Source organism: Ovis canadensis, chromosome 1 (genome assembly GCF_042477335.2).
Source record: "Ovis canadensis isolate MfBH-ARS-UI-01 breed Bighorn chromosome 1, ARS-UI_OviCan_v2, whole genome shotgun sequence".
Taxonomy (NCBI): domain Eukaryota; kingdom Metazoa; phylum Chordata; class Mammalia; order Artiodactyla; family Bovidae; genus Ovis; species Ovis canadensis.
The window spans coordinates 206,262,163-206,285,067 of record NC_091245.1 but is presented as its reverse complement, the minus strand read 5'-3'; the positions used below and the strand labels follow the sequence as shown (position 1 = coordinate 206,285,067).

General features: G+C 41.1%; 1 protein-coding gene across 1 annotated transcript; it reads left to right on the top strand.

The window, feature by feature from the left end:
- Window positions 1-14,862: 14,862 nt before the first annotated feature.
- On the top strand, window positions 14,863-21,626 carry LOC138423325 (5-hydroxytryptamine receptor 3C-like). The gene is made up of 9 exons (XM_069559144.1): window positions 14,863-14,929; window positions 16,237-16,403; window positions 16,855-16,899; window positions 17,624-17,733; window positions 19,541-19,710; window positions 20,034-20,194; window positions 20,687-20,891; window positions 21,093-21,308; window positions 21,424-21,626. The coding sequence occupies exons 1-9, from the start codon at window positions 14,863-14,865 to the stop codon at window positions 21,624-21,626; spliced, it is 1,344 nt and encodes a 447-aa protein (XP_069415245.1).
- Window positions 21,627-22,905: the final 1,279 nt, after the last annotated feature.

Genomic DNA, 22,905 nt, shown 5'->3' with positions numbered 1-22,905 from the left:
GAAGTGAAAGAATACCAAGGATGAATATCTGTATTATGTTTTAATTATATTCAACTAGATGAATAGATTTCAGAGATTTATTTATATTTCTGACTCCCCTTAAAGAGTGTGCTTTCCTAAAAGACAATGTCTCACCCATTTTTACAAATCAGTATATGGTACCATGACGCCTGACACATCATGGGTGCTTAACAGACTTGTTGCAATGTATGAATGAACACCAGCTAGCCAAGAATCAGTGTTTATTAGCTCTAGATGCAATCCCTTTATCCCATCTTGGTATATTTTATTTTATTTTCCCATAACTTATGTAGAAAATTAGCAGTCCATTCTTATATGTCAACTATCTCTGTTCTTAGAAACAATCCTTATTACACCGACAATGGTATTTCTGCTTGTAGATTCTCTTACGTTTCCTTCTTTCCATTACTCGAAACATCAGAAACAATCAGAAACTTGCCCTTGACTTTTGCTAACAATTTAACATGAAAAGTGTTTACCACAACTTTGAGGAATTTCAAATTCCTTAAGGGCACCTTTGCATCATTTCCTTTCCCATCCCCACATTTGTGTTTCTCTAGACGTCAACTTTGCAGTCCTACCTCACACATAGGTGACTATAGGTTTTCTGTGCCAAGACCATTACAATTGACAATATCCTTTGCAAAGCAACCAACTATTCATGTGTTAAGGCTGAGGCGATTCTTGTAGTTTAAAACATGACCTGACAATGAGGCAAAATAATTTAAGCTATAGTTTAAGCCCTAGCCTAGATGTGTCAGCAGGAATGTTAAGGGTATTTCACAATTTCAGAGGATGTACATATGATTTACCCCTTTCCCTTTCAAAAAAACATATACTTACAACTTTATTTCCTTTTCCTCCATTTGCTAGTATAAACCTCTGTTAAGGGAACACATTGGAAATTTATGAACTCTTTGGCCCTGGATATACTACTACTGTCTTCAAATGCTTGATTATGTTTCTAACTTTTTAGGTTGCCATTTCTAAGCTCCCACTCCCTCCTTTTATTAGCAGTATCCGGTATATCCTCACAACCTTCTCACATGTCAGTGTTTCTTGTCTTTTTTTTTTTTGGTCACACCGTGAGGCATACAGTATCTTAAATCACCAACCAGGGATCAAACCCATGCCCCCTGCAGTGGAAGCGTGAAGTCTTAACCTCTGGAGCACCAGGAAAGTCCCTCGGTGTTTCATGTATTCACTAAACAGTTCTAAGAAAAATCCCTTCTTACTTATTGTTTTGGTGCCCCATATACCTGCCCATTCTTACTGTGAGTTTTATCTCAATACTGCCTTTGATTCCTCCTATCTTCTAGAAATCCAGAATATCTACAGACAATACCATGTTTCATACTTATCCCCTCTCTTCTTTCATCTCTCTGTTTCTCTTGCTGAAAACCAAGCCTGTCTGCTCTTTCAACACTGTTTTCTCTCACCTTCCTCTGTCACTACTCTTGTATTTCCTCTTACACCTTCTTTATACCAACATCTTTCATTACTATTTCTCCTTTACTATGTGTGCTGTGTTTAGTCACTCAGTTGTGTTCAACTCTTTGCAACCCCATGGACTGTAGCCCGCCAGGCTCCTCTGTCCATGGGGATTCTCCAGGCAAGAATACTGGAGGGGGTTGCCATGCCTTCCTCCAGGGGATCTTCCCAACCCAGGGATCAAACCCAGGTCTCCCATATTGCAGGCGGATTCTTTACTGTCTGAGTCACCAGCAGAGAAGCCCAAGAATACTGGAGTGGGGTAGCCTATCCCGTTTCCAGGGGACCTTCCCAACCCAGGAATCAAACCAGGGTCTCCTGCTTTGCAAGCGGATTCTTTACCATCGGACAATTCATTTATATTATTATACTTAATAATTCAGAGGTGATACTCCTGATACTAATTTCCCACCTATATAGCATAGTGGTAGGAATCTGTACAAAATAAGTAGCACTTTGTAATTATACCACGAGAGTTTTCTATAACTCGTGTGGCCATCTGTCTCAATGAAACACCAGAAAGCTTACTGAGCAAACACAAGGATTTCTAAAGGTGCAATTTAGCAGACAGAAGATAAAATGCAATTAGGAAATAAAATCATTCTTCAAGTTTCTTCCCTTCAAGGTAAATTGAGTAATTCTGCCAAGTTATCCCAAGACAACATGTCCAATGCCCAGGTCTCTCTTACTCTCTTACTACGTGTTCCACACTATGCTAACATGGTATTCACTAGACCCCAAAGGAGCAGCTTGCCTAGTTCCCACATCTGACCAAAGACCACAACTCTTGCCTATTTCCTCATACTTTTTGAAAAAAGATCTGCTTAGAATTCGAGTCTCAGGGGTCTTGAGTTCACAGGCTACTTTCTTTTCACTCTACTCAGGCTTACACTTGGAATCCATCTTCCATGTATTATTTAAACTAATTTGAGACATTCAGTCATCCAAAGTAGTTTCTTATTTCAGTATTCAATAACTGTTAAGCAATATTTTGAATCATTAATGCAACCTTTTAACATATTAAGGCAACACACAGCTGGCATGCCAAACCCTTACACAATAAAGGTTTTTCTTCCTTAACTTTTCAAACTTTTTATTGCAATCTAGGATACATACAGAGAAGTGTACAAATCTTGTGTGTACCACTGAATGAATTTTTAAAGTTGATCACACCTGTATTACCACAATCCAAGTGAAGAAATAGAACAACTCTTGGAAAAACACTCATTGGGGCCTTAGCAGTTGTTGCTCCCATTCATTCTCTCCAAAGGTAATCATTAACCTGACTTCTAGACTAGTTTAGTCTGTTTTACAGTTTAGATAAGTGGAATTACAGTAGGTATTCTTTTATGTCTGACTTCTTTCCCTCAGTGTTATATTTGTGAGATTTAGCCATGTGTAAATAGCAATATTTTGTTCATATTCATTGTTGTATAGGTTTTCATTTAATTATTTTTAGATCAGTAATTGCAGTCTTATTTATGGAGTTAACAGACTTGAACTTACATTAGATTAAAATCACTGCTCACTTTCTGATATTAAAAGAACATTGGCAGATTGTTTTCAACCATGCATTTAACTAGGTAATTTAACTGTACTTGCTTATCTCCCTTTATGCCCTCAGTTAAAAGGTATAATATCTTAAATCATTTTTGTAACAAGGAAGGAGATGAATAAAAGTTGGGATGCTAGATGTGTGGTTCAAAGCTTTCACTCTTCAGGTCACGGTTCATTCCAGAGTTGAGGGTTCTCTCCTGCTTATATGGTACTATGCTGGGTGAAGGAACTAGTGTACATTGAGTGTATGTCTCCATCTTTCCTACCCATTTCCATGTGGATATTTTCTCATTTGCCCAACATGTAGAAGTCACTCAGCCAGTTTCTGATTTCTCTCAGAGGGAATTGCTCTGTGTGTGTCTATGGGAGGAGGGATGTCTAAGAGACTCCTATGTAACCATCTTGGTCTCCCCTACATTTGTATATTTGTTTAAGCATTGTTTAATTCACAATAAAAGCAAGGTTTTTTGTTTCTAGAGAGGTGACAAGCTGATTCTAAAATATATATAGAATTGCAAATGCCTAATATTTTTAAGAGAAGAACAAAGATGAAGAAATTACACTATTTGATTTTAAGTTTTACTTTAGATATACAGTATGTGAGGCAATGTAAGGATAGACATAGATCAATAGAACACAGAGAGGATCCAGAATAGATCCATGCATGTTAGTCAATTGACTTTTGATAATCGGTCAAGATAATTCAGTGGAGAAAGAACAGTCTTATTAAATGAATGGTGCTAGAAAAAATAGATATTTGTGTTGACTACAGATATTGACACATATCATATGCAAAAATATACTCAAAATTTATCATAGGCATAAATATAATAGTTAAAACTATAAAAATTCTGGGGGAAAAATAGAGCAAAACACAGCAATCAGAGGAGAAAAAGAAATAAAAGGAATCTAGATTGGAAAAGAAGTAAAGCTCTCACTGTGTGCAGATGACATGAAAACCCTGAAGGAAACCCTAAAGGTAGTATCAGAAAATTATACTAGAGCTAATCAGTTAATTTAGCAAAGTTGCAGGATATAAAATGAATACACAGAAATCACTTGCATCTCTATATACTAACAATGAAAAATCAGAAAGAGAAATTAAGGAATCAATCCCATTCACTATTGTAACAAAAAGAATTAAATATCTAACAAACTTATCTAAGGAAACAAAAGAACTGTACACAGAAAATTATAAGACACTAATCTGGTCCCATCACTTCATGGGAAATAGATGGGGAAACACTGGAAACAGTGTCAGACTTTCTTTTTTTGGGCTCCAAAATCACTGCAGATGGTGACTGCAGCCATGAAACTAAAAGATGCTTACTCCTTGGAAGGAAAGTTATGACCAACCTAGATGGCATATTGAAAAGAGGAGACATTACTTTGCCAACAAAGGTCCATCTAGTCAAGGCTATGGTTTATCCAGTAGTCATGTACGGATGTGAGAGTTAGACTGTGAAGAAAGCTGAGCACCGAAGAATTGATGCTTTTGAACTGTGGTGTTGGAGAAGACTCTTTAGAGTCCCTTGGACTGCAAGGAGATCCAACCAGTCCATTCTGAAGGAGATCAGTCCTGGGTGTTCATTGGAAGGACTGATGCTAAAGCTGAAACTCCAATACTTTGGCCACCTCATGCGAAGAGTTGACTCACTGGAAAAGACTCTGATGCTGGGAGGGATTGGGGGAAGGAGGAAAAGGGGACAACAGAGGATGAGATGGCTGGATGGCATCATCGACTTGATGGATGTGAGTTTGAGTGAACTCCAGGAGTTGGTGACGGACAGGGAGGCCTGGCGTGCTGCAATTCATGGGGTTGCAAAGAGTCAGACACGATTGAGTGACTGAACTGAACTGAATGAAAGAAATCAAAGATGACATAAATAGATGGAGAGATATCCCATGTTCCTGGGTAGGAAGAATCAATATTGTGAAAATGACTATACTACCAAATGCAATCTACAAATCCAGTGCAATCCCTATCAAATTACCAATGGCATTTTTCACAGAACTAGAACAAAAAATTTCATAATTCATATGGAAATAAAAAGACCCTGAATAGCCAAAGCAGTCTTGAGAAAGAAGAATGGAGCTGGAAGAATCAACCTTTCTGATCTAAGATTATACAACACAGCTACAGTCATCAATAGAGTATGGTACTGACACAAAAACAGAAATATAGATCAATGGAACAAGATAGAAAGCCCAGAAATAAACCCATGCACCTATGGGTACCTTATTTTAGACAAAGGAGGCAAGAATATACAACAAGGCAAAGACATCTTCTTCAATAAATGGTGCTGGGAAAATTGGATAGCTACACATGAAAGAATGAAATTATAACACTTGCTAACACCATACACAAAGATAAACTCAAAATGGATTAAAGACCTAAACGTAAGACTAGAAACTATAAAACTCTTAGAGGAAAACATAGGCAGAACACTAGATGACATAAATCAAAGTAAGATCCTCTTTGACCCACCTCCTCAGTTCAGTTCAGTTGCTCAGTCGTGTCCGACTCTTTCTGACCCCATGAATCGCAGCACACCAGGCCTCCCTGTCCATCACCAACTCCCGGAGTTCACTCAGATTCAAGTCCATTGAGTCAGTGATGCTATCCAGCCATCTCATCCTCTGTCGTCCCCTTCTCCTCCTGCCCCCAATCCCTCCCAGCATCAAAGTCTTTTCCAATGAGTCAACTCTTCGCATGAGGTGGCCAAAGTACTGGAGTTTCAGCTTTAGCATCATTCCTTCCAAAGAAATCCCAGGGCTGATCTCCTTCAAAATGGATTGGTTGGATCTCCTTGCAGTCCAAGGGACTCTCAAGAGTCTTCTCCAACACCACAGTTCAAAAGCATCAATTCTTTGGCGCTCAGCCTTCTTCACAGTCCAACTCTCACATCCATACATGACCACTGGAAAAACCATAGCCTTGACTAGACAGACCTTAGTTGGCAAAGTATTGTCTCTGCTTTTGAATATGCTATCTAGGTTGGTCATAACTTTTCTTCAAAGGAGTAAGCGTCTTTTAATTTCATGGCTGCAGTCACTATCTGCAGTGATTTTGGAGCCAAAAAAAAAAATAAAATCTGACACTGTTTCCACTGTTTCCCCATCTACTTCCCATGAAGTGATGGGACCAGATGCCATGATCTTCGTTTTCTGAATGTTGAGCTTTAAGCCAACTTTTTCACTCTGCTCTTTCACTTTCATCAACAGGCTTTTTAGTTCCTCTTCACTTTCTGCCATAAGGGTGGTGTCATCTGCATATCTGAGGTTGTTGATATTTCATCCGGCAATCTTGATTCCAGCTTGTGTTTCTTCCAGCCCAGGGTTTCTCATGATGTACTCTGCATAGAAGTTAAATAAGCAGGGTGACATTATACAGTCTTGACACACTCCTTTTCCTATTTAGAACCAGGCTGTTGTTCCATGTCCAGTTCTAACTGTTGCTTCCTGACCTGCATACAGATTTCTCAAGAGGCAGGTCAAGTGGTCTGGTATTCCCATCTCTTTCAGAATTTTCCACAGTTTATTGTAATCCATACAGTCAAAGGCTTTGGCATAGTCAATAAAGCAGAAGTAGATGTTTTTCTGGAACTCTCCTGCTTTTTCCATGATCCAGTGGATGTTGGCAATTTGATCTCTGGTTCCTCTGCCTTTTCTAAAACCAGCTTGAACATCAGGAAGTTCACGGTTCATGTATTGCTGAAGCCTGGCTTGGAGAATTTTGAGCATTACTTTACTAGCGTGTGAGATGAGTGCAATTGTGCAGTAGTTTGAGCATTCTTTGGCATTGCCTTTCTTAGGGATTGGAATGAAAACTGACCTTTTCCAGTCCTGTGGCCATTGCTGAGTTTTCCAAATTTGTTGGCATATTGAGTGCAGCACTTTCACAGCATCATCTTTCAGGATTTGAAATAGCTCAATTGGAATTCCATCACCTCCAGTAGCTTTGTTCGTAGTGATGCTTTCTAAGTCCCACTTGACTTCACATTCCAGGATGTCTGGCTCTAGATGAGTGATCATACCATCATGATTGTCCTGGTCGTGAAGATCTTTTTTGTACAGTTCTTCGTGTATTCTTGCCACTTCTTCTTAATATCTTCTGCTTCTGTTAAGTCCATACCATTTCTGTCCTTTATCGAGCCCATCTTTGCATAAAATGTTCTCTTGGTATCTCTAATTTTCTTGAAGAGATCTCTAGAGTAATGGAAATAAAAACAAAAGTAAACAAGTGGGACCTGATTAAACTGAAAAGCTTTTGCACAGCAAAGGAAACTATAAGCAAGGTGAAAAGACAGTTCTCAGAATGGGGAAAAATAATAGCAAATGAAACAACTGACAAAGGACTAATTTCCAAAATACACAAGCAGCTCATACAATTCAATGTCAGAAAAACAAACAGCCCAATCAAAAAGTGGGAAAAAGACCTAAACAGACATTTCTCAAAAGAAGACATAGAGATGGCTTACAAACACATGAAAAGATGCTCAAAGCTGCTTGTTATTAGACAAAACTACAGTGAGATATCACCTCACACTGGTCAGAATGGCCATCATCAAAAAGTTTACAAACAATAAATGCTGGAGAGGGTGTGGAGGAAAGGAAACACTCTTGCACTGTTAGTGGGAATGTAAATTGATACAGCTACTATGGAAGACGGTATGGACAGTTCTTAAAAAACTACAAATAATACCGCCAAATGACCCAGCAATACCACTCCTAGGCATATACCCTGGGGAAACCAAAATTGAAAAAGACACATGTATCCCATTGTTCATTGCAGCACTATTTATAATAGCTAGAACTTGGAAGCAACCTAGCTGTCCATCAACAGATGAATGGACAAAGAATTTGCGGTACATATACACAATGGAATATTACTCGGCCATAAAAAGGAACACATTTGAGTCAGTTCTGATGAGGTGGATGAATCTAGAACCTATTATATAGAGTGAAGTGAGTCAGAAAGAGAAAGATAAATATTGTATTCTAACACATATATACGAATATATGAAGAATACATAGAGAAGAATGGTACTGAAGAATTTATTTACAGGGCAACAGTGGAGAAACAGACATAGAGATTAGACTTATGGACATGGGAAGGGGGGAGGGGAGGGGGAGATGTACGGAAAGAGTAACATGGAAACTTACATTACTATATGTAAAATAGATAGCCAACAGGAATTTTCTATATGTCTCAGGAAACTCAAACAGGGGCTCTGTATCAGCCTAGAGGGGTGGAATAAAGAGGGAGATGGGAGTCAAGTTCAAAAGGGAGGGGATATATGTATACCTATGGCCGACTTATGTTGAGGTTTGACAGAAAACAAAATTTTGTGAAGCAATTATCCTTCAATAAAAAAAATAAATTAAAAAGAAAAAAATAGAGCAAAACATACTATAACATTGTGGTAGGTGAAGATTTTGTACACTGAACAAAAATGCTTTTCTCTCTCCAACTTTCTTATGACTTACAATTCTGATATATTCTGTACACGTAACTACTCACTAGATGAGATTTCTGATTCCATTATGTACCTTTGAAAGTGAAAGTGAAAGTGAAGTTGCTCAGTCGTGTCTGACGCTTTGCGACTAGATTGATGTGAGATTTCTCATTCCATTATGTACCTTTGAAAGTGAAAGTGAAAGTGAAGTCGCTCAGTCGTGTCCGACTCTTTGCGATCCCCTGGACTGTAGCCTACCAGGCTTCTCTGTCCATGGGATTCTCTAGGCAAGAATACTGGAGTGGGTTACCATTTCCTTCTCCACGGGATCTTCCCGACCCAGGGATCGAACCCAGGTTTCCCTCATCAGAGGCAGACGCTTTAACCTCTGAGCCACCAGGGAAGCCCTTACACTGAACAAAGGACTATAAAAATAAGCAGATGTATTAGAAGAAGCAAATATAATTTCTAAAAAATTAAAAATACAATTATTGAAATTTAACAACCACAGTAGATAAATTAAAGTAAATTGTTGTTGTTCAGCCGCTCAGTTGTGTCTGACTCTTTGTGACTCCATGGACTACAGCACGCCAGGCTTCCCTGTCCTTCACCATCTCCGGGAGCTTGCTCAATCACATCCATTGAGTCGGTGATGCCATTCAATTAGACACAGATAAAAAAGAACTGATAAGTTGGAAGACAGGCTGAAAGTGGTAAACAAAGACAAAGGATTGGAGGGGAAAAATGAAATGAGGAAAGAAAATCCTAAATGAAACTAAAAGCAGTCAAGAAAGGAGGAAAAAAAGAAGCAGAGCATGGAATAAGATGGCAGAAGTAAATCCAAATATGTTAATAATAAAACAAATGTAAATGTATTAAACTCAACAATTTAGGTAGTGTTTGTTTAGTTGGATTTTAAAAAGACACACCTAAAACCAAAGGACATAGAAAAGCTGAAGGTAAAAGAGAGGAAAAGACATGTAAGGTAAATACTAATCATAAGCAAGCTGGAATGGTTCTAGCAACATCAGACAAAAACAATTATTCAGAATAAAGAGAATCTCAACATTAAGATAAAATGTTTATCCTATCACTTGGAGGATATAAACATTATAAACTTGAATGCATTTAATAAAATAACTTCAAATATACATAAAGCAAAACTGGAAAGAATTACAAAGATAAAGTGACAGTTCTAGTATTAAAATAGAAGATTTCAATATATTTCACAGTGACAACACATTACTGAAAAAATAATATTCTTCAACCACACAGTTAAATTAGATGTAATGAGAATATATAGAACTCTACACTTAACGATTGGAGAATACATTCTTTGTAAGCACATTTGGAATATTTACAAAAATAAACTATAGGTAGACTATAAGTATTTCTCAAAATTTAGTAGCAGTCAGACTGTGTTCTCTGAAATTAGTATTAACAAATATTTATATCATGCTATTATGTACCAGCACTTTTCTAAGCATTTTGAAATTATGACCTTATTTAATCCTTATAACAATAAGATAAGAGCTATTGCTATTATCCATTTGATAGATGAAGAAATTGAGGAAAAGAGGTAAAGTAACTTAACTTACACCCATGGGACTTCCCTAGTGGTCCAATGGCTAAGACTCCACACCCCTCTCACAGGGGGCTGGAGTTTGATCCCTGGTCAGGGAACTAGATCCCACACGTCGCAACCAAGAGTTCACATGCCGCAACAAAGACCCAGCACAGCCAAATAAATAAATAAACTGTATATTCAGGGAGTTCCCTGCTAGCTTAGTGATTAGCATTTCAGGCTTTCACTACTGTAGACCATGAGAAATAGCAAAAACAGCCAAACAATCCAGCAATTGCACTTCTGGGTATTTATTCCAGAAAACCTATGTTCACACAAAAACCACAACACAAATATTTCTAGCAGCTTTATGCATAATAGACAAAAACTGTAAACAACTCTGTGAAGAAAAATATATTTGATCTCTGCTCCCAATTCCTGAAACAGAGTTCCTAAAACTGTAATTTCCTGAGCGATAGTTGTGTTAGGAACATCTTGTGTTCAATATTTGGTCTTTGCTCTGGGTTCCTGACACAGACTCCTAAATCCCTCGGAATTTCCCGGATGATGTTCTCATGAGGTGACTTTTGGTAGACTCCTGGATAGCTTCAGAATAGGGACAGGTCATTAGAAAGACCAAGCCATAGAAGCTTGGAACTTCCTGCTCCAATCCCCATGCTTTGCTGAGAGGAGAGGAGCTGCAGACTGAGTTAATAATCAGCCACGCCTATGTAACAAAGCTTCTGTAAGAAATCCCTGAACTATGGAATTCGAAGAGTTTCTGGATTGACAAACTCATGTGCCAGGAGGGTGGCACACCCCAAATCCTTAGAGACAGAAGCTCCTGCACTCAGCACCCTTCCAAACTTTGCCCTGTATATCGTTTCATCTGGCTGTTTATCTATATCCTTTATTATATAAAAGTTAAAAAGTTAGTCACTCAGTCACATCCGATTCTTTGCAACCCCATGGACTGTAGCTCACCAAGCTCCTCTGTCCATGGAATTCTCCAAGAAATAATACTAGAGTGGGTGGGTTGTCATTCCCTCCTCCAGGGGATCTTCCCAATACAAGGATTGAATCTGTGTCTCCCGCACTGCAGGCAAATTCTTCACCATCTGAGCCACCAGGGAAGCCCTCTGTTATATCAATTCAGTTCAGTTCAGTCGCTCAGTCGTGTCCGACTCTTTGTGACCCCATGAATCGCAGCACGCCAGGCCTCCCTGTCCATCACCAACTCTTGGAGTTCACTCAGATTCATGTCCATCGAGTCAGTGATGCCATCCAGCCATCTCATCCTCTGTCATCCCCTTCTCCTCCTGCCCCCAATCCCTCCCAGCATCAGAGTCTTTTCCAATGAGTCAACTCTTTGCATGAGGTGGCCAAAGTATTGGAGTTTCAGCTTTAGCATCAGTCCTTCCAAAGAAATCCCAGGGCTGATCTCCTTCAGAATGGACTGGTTGGATCTCCTTGCAGTCCAAGGGACTCTCAAGAGTCTTCTCCAACACCACAGTTCAAAAGCATCAATTCTTCGGTGCTCAGCCTTCTTCACAGTCCAACTCTCACATCCATACATGACTAATGGAAAAACCATAGCCTTGACTAGATGGACCTTAGTCGACAAAGTAATATCTCTGCTTTTGAATATGCTATCTAGGTTGGTCATAACTTTTCTTCAAAGGAGTAAGCGTCTTTTAATTTCATGGCTGCAATCACCATCTCCACTGATTTCGGAGCCCAAAAAAAGAAAGTCTGACGCTGTTTCCACTGTTTCTCCTTCTATTTCCCATGAAGTGATGGGACCAGATGCCATGATCTTCGTTTTCTGAATGTTGAGCTTTAAGCCAACTTTTTCACTCTCCTCTTTCACTTTCATCAACAGGCTTTTTAGTTCCTCTTCACTTTCTGCCATAAGGGTGGTGTCATCTGCATATCTGAGGTTATTGATATTTCTCCCGGCAATCTTGATTCCAGCTTGTGTTTCTTCCAGTCCAGTGTTTCTCATGATGTACTCTGCATAGAAGTTAAATAAGCAGGGTGACAATATACAGCCTTGACGTACTCCTTTTCCTATTTAGAACCAGGCTGTTGTTCCATGTCCAGTTCTAACTGTTGCTTCCTGACCTGCATACAGATTTCTCAAGAGGCAGGTCAGGTGGTCTGGTATTCCCATCTCTTTCAGAATTTTCCAGCTTATTGTGATCCACACAGTCAAAGGCTTTGGCATAGTCAATAAAGCAGAAGTAGATGTTTTCCTGGAACTCTCTTGCTTTTTCCATGATCCAGCGGATGTTGGCAATTTGATCTCTGGTTCCTCTGCCTTTTCTAAAACCAGCTTGAACATCAGGAAGTTCACGGTTCATGTATTGCTGAAGCCTGGCTTGGAGAATTTTGAGCATTACTTTACTAGCATGTGAGATGAGTGCAATTGTGCAGTAGTTTGAGCATTCTTTGGCATTGCCTTTCTTTGGGATTCTACACATGAACATCACCAGATGGTCAACACCGAAATCAGACTGATTATATTCTTTGCAGCCAAAGATGCAGAAGCTCTATACAGTCAACAAAAACAAGACCAGGAGCGGACTGTGGCACAGATCATGAACTCCTTATTACCAAATTCAGACTTAAATTGAAGAAAGTAGGGAAAACCACTAGACCATTCAGGTATGACCTAAATCAAATCCCTTATGATTATACAGTGGAAGTGAGAAATAGATTTAAGGGACTAGATCTGATAGATAGAGTGCCTGATGAACTATGGGAATGAGGTTCGTGACACTGTACAGGAGACAGGGATCAAGACCATCCCCATGGAAAAGAAATGCAAAAAAGCAAAAGGGCTGTCTGGGGAGGCCTTACAAATAGCTGTGAAAAGAAGAGAGGCGAAAAGCAAAGGAGAAACGGAAAGATATAAGCATCTGAATGCAGAGTTCCAAAGAATAGCAAGAGGAGATAAGAAAGCCTTCTTCAGCGATCAATGCAAAGAAATAGAGGAAAAGAACAGAATGGGAAAGACTAGAGATCTCTTCAAGAAAATTAGAGATACCAAGGGAACATTTCATGCAAAGATGGGCTCAATAAAGGACAGAAATGGTATGGACCTAACAGAAGCAGAAGATATTAAGAAGAGGTGGCAAGAACACACAGAACTGTACAAAAAAGATCTTCACGACGCAGATAATCATGATGGTGTGATCACTCATCTAGAGCCAGATATCCTGGAATGTGAAGTCAAGTGGGCCTTAGGAAGCATCACTACGAACAAAGCTAGTAATAAGTCAGTAAACAAAGTGTTTCCATGAGTTCTGTGAGCCATACAACAAACCATTAAACCTGAGGATGGAGTTGTGGGAACCCTCAATTTATAGTCAGTTGTCCAGAAGTGTGGGAGACCTGGGCTTGTAATAGGCATCTGAAGTAGGGGGCAGTCTCGTGGGAATGAGACTTTTGCTTGTGGGACTGGCACTAACTGTGGATAATGAATATCCAAATGGCTCAGTATGAGGGGGGAAGAAAAAAACACATATTTGGTGTCCAAAGTAAGTGTTTTCCCTAAAACTCAGAAGTCCTTCACCAGGTAGAAAAACAAACTGTGTGACATCCATACTGTGGACGACTGCTCAGCAGGAAAAGGGGGTGGTACTGATACAGGCAACTATCTGGATGGATCTCCAAAGAATTTTGTTGAGTGAGAAAAGCCAATCCCAAAAGGTTACATATGCATAATTTGGTCTATATAACATTCTTGAAATGACAAAATTATAGAAATAGAGAACAAGTGAGCGGTTGCCCGGTGGTAGAGTAATGGGGAGGGAGGTAATTATAGCTATAAAAGGGTGACATGAAAGATCTTGGAGTTAATGTTCTATATCTTGAGTATATCAATAGTAATAGCAATATCCTGATTGTGGTATCTCAATATAGCCCATCCCAAAGTTTTCAATAAACTGAGTGTGAATCAGAACCACTTGGGGTGCTTTCAGACACACGTGCAAACCTCCAAATGATTTTTCAACTCACAAACATTACCTGATGATGCCAGGGCTGTAGGCCTTTAGAGACATTAGACAGGGAAGGGTAAGTGGGAGACTTCTATTTTAGGAGAATGGCAAAATAAAGGATTACGTTAGGGAAAATTAGATAGAGGAAACCTTATAAAGAAGCTGTATTGTGGTGCTAACTGCAGGGACAGAGTTCTGAAAGGTTTATGTCACAAAAAAAGGAACTTAAACTCTCAAGCAAGCTTCTTAACTCAGTATTGACAGTAATCCCTAAGGTCCTTAGCTGGATAAAGGATATATTTCTAGGTCTGCAACAAAATAATTACATGTTCCTGCCTTGTGAAATCAGCAAGTGGCCCCACCACAAAAGAGCACACTCATCCCTTCCTGGTGGTCCATACACTTTCTCTGAGGCACAGTTCTTTCCAGAAGGACTTCATGATACATTTATTAATGACCTCACCTGCCCCATCTTCCAAGTCCCCCAGTTTTCCTGAAAGGTCCTTGTAACTCAAATTTGAGACCACTTATCTAGACAAAGATAAGTGGCCCAATTTTCTCCATGCCTAGAGCTCAGAAGGCATACTTGGACAGGGGCAAAGCAGGACACTCTGCTGTGACCTCTCTGGCCACAGCCTCTCACTAGGGAGTGGTCAGCTGTCATGAGCAGCATTTAAAACCAGGAATCAAGGTGTGGTCTGGACTCTTTTAAGTTCCAGGGTTTGGGTTCCTGGTGAGTCCTTAGAGAAGAATCCAGAAGAGGAGGATGGAAGGGTGGTGGTCCACTACAGGGGGATTCCTCCTCTGCCTCAGTGCCAGCCTTCTGCTTCAAGGTAAGATGAGACAAGAACAGGGAAAGAGGGGAATACTGTTCTGAGAAAATTCCAGAAACCCTCTCATTCCCCAGAACTAGAAAGCACCCAAAGGAGTTGAGTTAAACATTTCCTTTCTCTCTAATATCTATGTTTTGGTTTCCTTTGGGAAACAGATGAAAAACCTATTTCACTAATCAGAACACACAGCTCCTGTCTCATTTGCCTGCATAGGCATCTACTAAATCGTCTGTTCTTCCATTTTACTGCCTCTCTGATTCCACTCCTTTATATTAATAATGTTCAACTTGTCCTTCTACCAGATTAGTAACTATGAACAGGGTAGTTTGGGTCCTTCTGACAATAACATAACTCCTTCCCACCTTGCTTTGGCAGATGTGGTAGAGAGGTGATATAGAGGAAAAGGACAGTGTTTGCTTCCCCCCAGATATGCTTCTCCTTAGTTTGGAGATGTACCTCATGAGATAATTGGAATGGGGAGATGTAAAAGAGACGTGGGAAAGAAAAGGCTGGGCTTAGCTACAGGAATAACCACAGTCACCTGTGGTTGGGGTTGGGGTGCGGGGGAGGTGGGCAGAAGGACTTTAACATTTCATCATACAGCTCCATCAGCCACATGGTGGATGATCAACGAGATCTTATCAAGATGGTGATGATGAAAATGCCTCCCATAGATCTTAGAGGAAATCACTGAGTTTGAGAAGGTCACAGGGCACAGGACATTGTAGGAAGTCAATAAATTCACATTGCATACCACTTTCCTTAAGTTTCCACGTGTTTGACATCACACAGATGTTTGTGAAATGAGAAAACATGAAAGTGGGAAGGGAACATTGAGAAACAAAATTTTAGAGGAATTTTGTTCAGTATCTACAAGGAAGAATCATAATAGAGCTGGAGAGAAGAAAAGTATGGTCAGACAAAGGCCAAAACTTTAGGGTCACCACTATGGAAGGAAGAGGTCTCCCCAGAGAAGCAGTTTGCATACGGATTTGGGTAGGCTTTATACAGGACCAAAAGCACAGGAAGAAAGGGCTGTGCCCTGACTCAGCTCACCACATCAACTTCCACCATTTGCCTACCACACCAGCCCATCCTCCTCAGCCCTGGCAGGAAGAAAGTCCCAGAGCCTTGGCCTTTGGGACTCTTGTTCAAGAAGGCGGGTGGTGGTGGTGGTTCACATGACCACCCTGTGTCCACATTTCTTTCTCTGCAGGGAGGCTCTCAGGTCCCAGCCCTGGCTCTCCTCTCACTTAGGAAAACACAAAAGCCCTATTCTCATCTCACAGGGTCTCTATTCTCTACAGGAAGGGCAAACACTTTCACCATCAATTGCTCAGGCTTTGACCAGCAGGGGGTAGACCCCACTGTCTTCCAGTCTGTATTTAACAAGAAGGACTTCCGTCCAGTCACCAATTTTAGCATCCCTACTCATATCAACATCTCTTTCACCCTGTCTGCCATCCTGGAAGTGGTAAGTTTTGACTGCTATATTTTTCTATAGGTTGCCAATAGAAAACAAGAACTCTTTACCTTGTCAGTCCAGCGTTATAGCTGTCCAGTGGTAAGCGATAAGCCTCCTGAATGGATTTTGTACAAGTTTGATGTTCATCCTATGGGGTTGAGAGACATGACAGGGAATGCTGCAGTGACATTTTGGCAGGGAACATTGTCCTTGAATCCTGCCCTTATAGGAATATTCCACTTAGAAAAAAAAGAAGAAAAAAAACATATTCCCAATGGGCTCCCATGCTGTTTTTTCTCCTTATAGTTTCTGTGCAACCTGAATTTTTCTGAACTATCTTTCGAGACTTGTAATTGAAAAACTGAACATGGGACCACTTAGGAAACAAAGGGAAGAGGTAGACTAGGACCTGATTTCATAGCACTAATGATCTTGAATGGGGATTTTTTTTTTAAATCAGGATGCACAACTTCAGCTGCTGACATCATTTCTGTGGTTAAAGTTGGTATGTAATCCCAGCATTTTTCTCTCTTTCTCCTTGCCTGATTTTCTGGCTTTGTTTGCAAAAATCACTTTTGTTAAAACTGACAGTGCCCAAGGAAATACAACCAGAATGGGGCCATTGCTGGTGACAAATAGCTTTCTGGGCTGCCAATCAATTTTGAAATTCAGATGGAAAAAACAGGAAGAAAAAGGGCAGTATAGTTGGAAACCCTTAAGTAAGCTTCAAGGCTCAAAAGTATCCAGCACCCCAGCTTAAGGTTTCCTGTAAAGGTTTTCCTATAAACCTTAAAGGTTTCTAGACTTTGTAAACTAGAGAAGAGGGACATTATCACCAGAGAGAGAAAAGGAATCAGAGTTTAAAAGGAAATGTGGCTAAAGAAAATTAAAAAGCAACATATATAACAATGTGCACAGTATGAGTCCAGGTAAGTAAAAACGAATTCTGGAATATTTATTTTTTCTAGAACGACATATAAAAAACTGTTAATAATGGGACTGAGTTGGGGAGATGAACTGAGTTGGAGTGAATTAAGGAGGGAAAAAGTTATTTTTTATATTATATCTTTCTGGAGTTGTTGAAGTTTTATCATATGCCCATAGTACATACATTTAGAAAAAATTCAGACATATGTATGTATATTTTAAGGGACTCAAGGGAAGCAAATGCTGATATAAACTAGCTTCAGGTCTGAGCCATAACCATCTCTCTGCACCCTGTATCCTAGAGCTGGAATCACCCGTTTATCAGCTGGGACCCACAAGAATGTGGTGATATCAAAAAACTCACCATCACAGCTGAGAACCTGTGGCTCCCAGACATCTTCATCGTAGAATCGTGAGTATCAGGGCTGGGAAAAGCTGGGGGAAGACTCTTCTGCAAGGAGCAGGCCAGGGCAGTGCAGGGCAAACCCATGCAGTGGGGCTACTGAAAACTCACTTCAGAGAGGAGCACAGTCACAGCTCATCAACTTTTCCCCTAGAAATGAGAAAACGGTGGGCAGAAAACATGGCAGATCATCAAGACAGTGTGGTACTGGCACAAAGACAGAAACATAGATCAATGGAACAGAACAGAAAGCCCGGAGAGAAACCCACGCACCTATGGACACCTCATCTTTGACAAAGGAGGCAAGAATATACAATGGAAAAGAGACAATCTCTTTAACAAGTGGTGCTGGGAAAACTGGTCAACCACTCATAAAAGAATGAAACCAGAACACTTTCTAACACCATATACAAAAATAAACTCAAAATGGACTAAAGATCTAAATGTAAGACCAGAAATTATAAAACTCCTAGAGGAAAACATAGGCAAAACACTCTCTGACATAAATCACAGCAGGATCCTCTATGACCCACCTCCCAGAGTAATGGAAATAAAAGCAAAATAAATATATAAATAAACAAATGGGACCTAATTAAACTTAAAAGCTTTTGCAAAACAAAGGAAACTATAAGCAAGGTGAAAAGACAGCCTTCAGAATGGGAGAAAATAATAGCAAATGAAACAACTGACAAAGAATTAATCTCAAAAATATACGAGCAACTCCTGCAGCTCAACTCCAGAAAAATAAAAGACCCAATCAAAAAAATGGGCAAAAGAACTAAACAGACATTTCTCCAGAGAAGACATACAAATGGCTAACAAACACATGAAAAGAGGCTCAACATCACTCATTATCTAAGAAATGCAACTCAAAACCACAATGAGGTACCATTTCACACCGGTCAGAATGGCTGTGATCCAAAAGTCTACAAGCAATAAATGCTGGAGAGGGTGTGGAGAAAAGGGAACCCTCTTACACTGCTGGTGGGAATGCAAACTAGTACAGCCACTAGGGAGAATAGTGTAGAAATTCCTTAAAAAACTGGAAATAGAACTGCTATAGGACCCAGCAACCCCACTGCTGGGCATACACACCGATGAAACCAGAATTGAAAGAGACATGTGTACCCCAATGTTCATCACAGCACTGTTTATAAAAGCCAGGACAGGGAAGCAACCTAGATGTCCATCAGCAGACGAATGGATAAGAAAGCTGGTGGTACATATACACAATGGAATATTACTCAGCTGTTAAAAAGAATACATTTGAATCAGTTCTAAGGAGGTGGATGAAACTGGAGCCGATTATACAGAGTGAAGTAAGCCAGAAAGAAAAACACCAATACAGTATACTAACACATATATATGGAATTTAGAAAGATGGTAACAATAACCCTATATGTGAGACAGTAAAACAGACACAGATGTATAGAACAGTCTTTTGGACTCTGGGAGAAGGTGAGGGTGGGATGATTTGGAAGAATAGCATTGAAACATGTATATTATCATACATGAAACGAATCACCAGTCCAGGTTCGATGCATGAGACAGGGTGCTCAGGGCTGGAGCACTGGGATGACCCAGAGAGATGGGATGGGGAGGGAAGAGGGTGTGGGGCTCAGGATGGGGAACCTATGTACACCCATGGTAGATTCATGTCCATGGTGGCAAAACCACTAAAATACTGTAATTAGCCTCCAATTAAAATGAATAATTTTTTTTTAAAAAAAGAAAAGATGGCAGAGCAGCAGCATTGGGAAACCTTGACTTAAGACCAAAACTTAAACAGATGCCTGCCCCCACTTTTGCCACTTAGCATGGATGTGGATCAGACCCCAGACGGCCTCTCTGCATATGTGTCTAATGACGGTCGCGTTGTGTATAACAAACCGATGAGGGTGACCAGCATCTGTAACCTGGACATCTTCTACTTCCCATTTGACCAGCAGAACTGCACCCTCACCTTTAGCTCTTTCCTCTATACAGGTGAGTTGCACTGAGTAACTGGGGTAAAATGAGATCAACCAGTGGTGCAACAAAAAATCATTCAGGGGCCAAGTCACTTTTTTATGTATAAAAGGGGATAGTGGAGTATTTGCTAGTTGTGGGTGTATGGATGGTGGGGAGAAGTTGAATTTTAGAGACTTCCTGAAAAAGCCCAAAGCTGAAAGGAGGCAACTGGGCAGCAAGGAAGTCACATTATAGGACTAGCTGAAAAAGTAACTAAAACAGTCATTGAATCATCTCTGCAATCCCAGCATAGAGCAGGTGCTGAGCAGATATCAACTGAGCGTTTGTCTCCCCGGCAGAGGAAAGCATGTTGCTGGGCATGGACAAGGAAGTGTGGGAGATAATGGATAACTCACGTGACCTTGGCCGCACACAAGGAGAGTGGGAGCTCCTGGGCATCAACAAGGCCACCCCGAAGATGTCTGTGGGCACCAGTCTTTTTGACCAGATCATGTTCTATGTAAGGCCAGAGATTCCAGCATGACTCTTCATCCCCCATAGCTTCCTCATCAGACCCTTCTAAGTCTCAGAGCCTTTCACCGCCCTAAGACCAAAAAAGTCCCTAGGTACCATAACCCTCACAGCCTTCCTCTCTCCCAAGTCCCCAAAGCAACCCCCATCTCTGAACCTATCATCCCTGGCCTAGGTTTTCTTCAGTGGGTATGGGGGAGTCCTATTTGTCACACAAAAGCTGCTCCTCCCAAAAAGAGTTACTGTTGGAGTGAGAACATCAAGAAAGGAAGGGGAGGGACTTCCCTGGTGATCCAGTGGTTGGAACTCTGCACTTCCAGTGCAGGGGGTGCGGGTTTGATCCCTGGTCGTGGAACTAAGATCCAATAGGCTGTATGGTGGAGACCAAAAAAAAGAAAAAGAAAAGAAGAGACTGGACTCATCCCTTGGTTTCACGTCAGTTCTAACTTCACCTGGTTCTCTGCTCTCCCCTCTCCACCAGGTGGCCATCAGGCGCAGGCCCACCCTCTACGTCATAAACCTCCTGGTGCCCAGTAGCTTTCTAGTCGCCATTGACGCCCTCAGCTTCTACCTGCCGGCAGAAAGCGAAAACCGTGCCCCATTCAAGATGACACTCCTGTTGGGCTACAATGTATTCCTGCTCAATATCAGTGACTTACTTCCTGCCACTGGCACCTCCCTCATTAGTATGTCCCCTACCTCACAGTTGGGAAATGAAAAATGAAAAAAAACATAGGCACGGTAGGCGAGTGAACTGGCTAGATCTGCTAAGGCAGCTAAGGTGCAGTCAATCTTAAAAAAGGCTTGAGGTGTGAGACAGAAGAAAGGGGGGCTTGGTGGTCCCTCTGGACCTGACTCACCTGAGTGTGCTTCTTCCTGCCACCCAGGTGTCTACTTTGCCCTGTGTCTGTCCCTGATGGTGCTCAGCCTGCTGGAGACCATCTTTATCACCTACCTGCTGCACCTGGCCACCACCCAGCCCCCACCCATGCCTTGCTGGCTCCACTCCCTGCTTCTACGCCACGCCAGTCCAAGGACATGTTACCCTGCTGTGCCCCACAAAGAAAACACAAGCCTGGGCCTTATATCCACCCACCTGTCTGGTAAGAGAAGTCTACATTGCTCACCCTGTTTACACTGGGCCCAACTTCCCAGTCTCCCATTTCTCTAATCCTGTCTCCTTCCCATTTCATGGCTATATCTCTGTCCTCCCTATAGGACTGAAGGAGCCAGGAAAACTGGGAGGGAAGGAGTTGGGACCCAAAGAGGCAGAACTGAATGGGGGCTCAGGGTTGACAAGAGCCCAGCTCGCTGACCTGTGGGTGCAATTCGGCCACATGATGGACAACCTGCTCTTCCGCATCTACCTGCTCTTCTTGGCCACCTCTGTCACCACGGTCCTTGTCCTCTGGAATACCTAGGAGTAGAGTTCTCGTGGTGCAAGAACACCCAGTGTTCAGGTTTCCTTGGCTTCCACTAACCATCCCAGACCCTGTTCCTCTGCTCCAGTTCACATACATCAGTCCCCAAAACATGACCATGATCCCTGCTCCAACCTTCCCTGGGCTTAAACAGAACCACTGTCGATGCTCTCAGAAATGACATTATATTTCCAAAACACAATTCAGAATATACATGTTTATGCTAGAAATATAATTTTTTATTGGAAAAGAAAGGCTTTATAGTAAAGACTATAAATATTTACCAAAAAGTAATTCATGTTGCTGGAGTAGAGGTCAGGGATTAAACCTCTTTTTAAAAATAGGCTAAAATACTTATTTATTATTTTAACAAATATTTATTGAGCATCTACTACCTGAGAGGTACTATTCTGAATTCTGAAGATACAGCAGTGAACCAGGCTGGCAAAAATCTCTATCCACAGGGAGCTTACATTGTGGGTGGGTGGAGACTGACAATAAAGAAGAGAAGTGAAACACAGAGTATGTGCTGAGTGCCAAGGAGAAAAAGCAAAGAATGGGCAATGCAGGGAGGGAGCTGCAAGTTTAGAAGGGTGGTCAAGGAAGACGTCAGATAACTTCCTGACAGGCTGGCTCCTGCACGTTGTTCCATGATAATGCCAGTGGGGGACCAGTCTTTTCCAAGACTGGCTGTAACCAAGTATTTCCCAAGTGGTTTAGAGGTTATATAACTTAGTCAAGGTCATGCGGTTCTTGCTATTTTTAGTTCTTTTTTCAGGGATAGGTTTGTGCTTAATGAATGTTTACTGAGCCCAGGTGACGGGATAAACAAATGTCCTTGGGTAACCCTGTTAGAAGAGCTGACTCATTGGAAAAGACCCTGATGCTGGGAAAGATTGAAGGTGGGAGGAGAAGGGGACGACAGAGGATGAGGTGATTAGATGGCATCACCAACTCGATGGACATGAGTTTGAGCGAGCTCTGGGAGTTGGTGATGGACAGGGAAGCCTGGAGTGCTGCAGTCCATGGGGTCACAAAGAGTTGGACACGACTGAGCAACTGAACTGAACCCTGTTGGAGATTTGAAGAATGAAGCACAATATCTGTCCTCAAAAAGCTTCTGGCACAGCTGGAGAAATAAAATACACGTGTAAATAACTTCAGTGAAATGTAGAACACGTTTTTAAAGTTTTGTTGAGCACCATTAAAGAGAAACTGCAGTAATTCCCTGGTGGTCCAGTAGTTAGGACTCAGTGCTCTCACTGCTGGGGTCCTGGTT